Here is a 3,050-nt window from a genome sequence, read left to right as displayed (position 1 = left end):
CTACCAACATGGGATGCATCTTTGAATTGAAAACTGGCTTATATTCAGACAGCTGATAATGTAACTCCTGCCAAAGTATGAAATTACTATGTAGTGAAAATATCAAGTAGTTGACCCAGAACCACTAGGTCAAATAATGTATCAACATTCACATGAAGAGGCATATCAAAGGATGATGAGACCATCAATTTGATGCTCAAATCAAAAAGTATTCTTTAAATCCGCAAAGAAATTCAACAATTAAATATTAGTTCATGTCTTTTATTATCTCAAATACATCACTTGTCTTCTGGTTTGTTGAAGCAGTAAGTCAGACAACACTTGCCACAATAGTGTCTGTCAAAGTGGCTGGCCATAAAAACTCCTGCACCACATTCATCTGAAGGACACTCACGTCGAAGGCGGCTAATTTTGCCATTTTCATCCACCTGAAAAACACAAACTTGCTGTAAGATAATCTTAGAAAACATTTTGGTATTAGATTTCAATGACTCAAAAGAATTTAAACTTTCTGGGCTGGGATTGTGGCTCAGTGGCAGAGCACTAACCTCACACACATGAGGCGCTGGGTTTGATCCTCAGCACCACATAAAAAATAAAGGTATTGTGTCCATCTACAACTAAAAAAATTTTTTAAAAGTATTTAACTTTTTAACTCCACAATACTGATGGCTTTTGTGCTTACAAGCTTAAGTAGTAGTATTACCAATACTACTATAATAAAAGTCATAGGACATCTGTACATTAAAATACAGCTTTGCTTACTGGTAGATGAAGCTAAGTTCTGAATCCAGATCTTACCTCAAATTCAGAACCCCATGGAATAAACAACTAGGGCAGAACTCCACTATATAAGCACAATCAACTACCAAGCAGAAGATTTCAAAAATTGAGCTTTTCATTTTCAGAATACCTTGTTTAAACCAAATGTAGGCTCATTTAGATATAAATATATTTAATTCCAATTATTTCATAAGAAAAATGCCAACAAGTTACTGTGAAGACAGTTTACAAATAAACAAGTTTTCTGATATTCTACTCCTCATAAAACTGGCTCACCTTATAATATTTCAGGACAGCCAACTTAACCTTCTTTCTCTTATGCTTATTCTTCTTGGGAGTGGTGTAAGACTTCTTCTTCCTTTTCTTAGCACCACCACGAAGCCTCAGCACAAGATGAAGGGTGGACTCCTGTAAACACAGGATGAAACATTTTTATGCTACATTAAGGACAATATCAGGCATCTGCTAATTAATGTGAGAAATGGTAATAGTGCTTCTCAAATATTACTGTAGGAATCACCTGAGAATCTACTGCCAAACTACTGCTATTTTATTTGTATGTGCCCAAATTTCTAATGTAAGACTTATTTTTAAGGGGCCCCTCTTTTCCAGAAACAAACCTTCTGAATGTTGTAGTCAGACAAAGTACGTCCATCTTCCAGTTGCTTACCAGCAAAGATCAGTCTTTGCTGATCAGGAGGAATTCCTAATGCAGAAAACAAAACCCCTCAGTTTAGTTAGCAGAAAAAAGGTATACATGCTCCAGATTTGCAAAATAATCCAGACTCAAATATTTGCCATTAATTCTGTCATTAAGTCCTTACAGAGCTACACACAATTCTGAAGGTTTACATGTTAGCAAATTTAACCTGTCAATACAAGAATCATTTTATATATCAGAACACAATTAACGCTGGGCACAGGTGGCCCATGCCTGTAATCCCAGCGGCTCAGAAGACTGAAGCAGGAGGATCACATATTCAAGGCCAGCCTGAGTAACTTAGCAAGAATATGAGCAACTTAGTGAGACCCATCTCAAGAAACCAACCTCATTGAAATTCACATACAAAATGTTCTACAGAGCTTCCAATCTAAGTAGCCCCAGTCCATGCTCATTAATACTTGTTATTTAATTCCATCAGTATTTTGTCAATCAGACCTTTTACCCCCAAGAACAGATACATTAAAGGCTTAACAGGTAGGCCGTGTCTGTACAAGTTAATTTTCGTGAACTTCAAAATATTACTTGCCTTCCTTATCCTGGATCTTGGCTTTTACATTTTCTATAGTGTCCGAGGGTTCAACCTATGAGTTTTAAAATCCAAGTATATTGGTTACACTAGAACGAACATTGACTTAATTCAATCGACAGTTTCCAAAGAACAGAACTCGATAAAGCTGACCCGGTGGGCAATCTCCAATGGACGCTACAGATGAGCTCCCTAGCCCAGGGTGGCCGGCGGATGCTGGGCCACAACGCGCCCGCCTAGCGACAAGCGTCTCCTTCCTCACCTCAGGCTGGCCAGAGCCACGCGAGGGGTGAGAGGCGCGGCCTTGCTCCGCAAACCACCCTCAATTCAGGGAGAGGTTTCAGAACTCAAATTCGGAGGTATGTCCTAAGGGTTGGAAAGCAGCGCGGGGCCCCCAATTACACCTCACCACCTTATTCAGGCCTCGGTTTCCTCACACCACCTGGCCCGTACCTCGAGTGTAATAGTCTTCCCCGTAAGGGTTTTTACGAAAATCTGCATCTCGGCGGCGGTCTCACCTGAAGCCGAGAAAAAGGGAGACAAGGGTTAGACCTGGGGATACGGGTTCAGGCGTTTCATAAGCCGCCGACTGGAGGCCGAAGCAGAGCACACACTCACCGCAGATGGCGGATCGGAAAGGAAGAGCGCGGCTCTGGCCCCGGGGTTTCCTGGCCGAAGGTCCCACCCCTTAGGCGACCACAGCAGATGCCTGGCCACTGTCACAGCAGCTGTCTAACCCAGTGCCAGAATGGGTCGCGAGACTTCTTTCCTTCTTTCTCTAAGTCTGAGCTTATTTCTCATGTTAGCTTTCAGAATGTTATTAAAATGCTAGATTTTAATAACTTAAAAAGATGTTTTAAGAAGACTTTTCGCAGGCCATCGAGGTGGCTAAGAGGGTCTTTCAAAGTGGCTAATAAGATTGGAGAAAACGAAAGTAATGGAAGTGTATTCTGGGAATTGTAGTTTTCCACTGCTTTCCTCTGGTCAGAACTACTTGTCCCAAGATGCAGTTCCACA

The 3,050-nt window shown here is 41.2% G+C and overlaps 1 protein-coding gene across 1 annotated transcript; it reads right to left on the bottom strand.

Annotated features, from left to right (window-relative positions):
* Positions 1 to 247: 247 nt before the first annotated feature.
* Rps27a (ribosomal protein S27a) lies at positions 248 to 2,744 on the bottom strand. The gene is made up of 6 exons (XM_026399908.2): positions 2,652 to 2,744; positions 2,487 to 2,551; positions 2,034 to 2,088; positions 1,404 to 1,489; positions 1,060 to 1,191; positions 248 to 428 (listed from the first exon to the last, which is right to left on the bottom strand). The coding sequence occupies exons 2-6, from the start codon at positions 2,532 to 2,534 to the stop codon at positions 279 to 281; spliced, it is 471 nt and encodes a 156-aa protein (XP_026255693.1). The 5' UTR covers positions 2,535 to 2,551; positions 2,652 to 2,744; the 3' UTR covers positions 248 to 278.
* Positions 2,745 to 3,050: the final 306 nt, after the last annotated feature.

This window comes from Urocitellus parryii, chromosome 12, assembly GCF_045843805.1.
Source record: "Urocitellus parryii isolate mUroPar1 chromosome 12, mUroPar1.hap1, whole genome shotgun sequence".
NCBI lineage: Eukaryota > Metazoa > Chordata > Mammalia > Rodentia > Sciuridae > Urocitellus > Urocitellus parryii.
This window is presented reverse-complemented; position numbering and strand designations above follow the sequence as displayed.

Excerpts from the sequence above, each read along its gene's own strand:
- Rps27a (XM_026399908.2), bottom strand. The coding sequence starts at position 2,534 with ATGCAGATTTTCGTAAAAACCCTTACGGGGAAGACTATTACACTCGAG. Across the intron at positions 1,192-1,403 it reads CTGACTACAACATTCAGAAG|GAGTCCACCCTTCATCTTGT; the intron begins GTTTGTTTCTGG and ends CTGTGTTTACAG. Across the intron at positions 429-1,059 it reads CTGTCCTGAAATATTATAAG|GTGGATGAAAATGGCAAAAT; the intron begins GTGAGCCAGTTT and ends TGTGTTTTTCAG.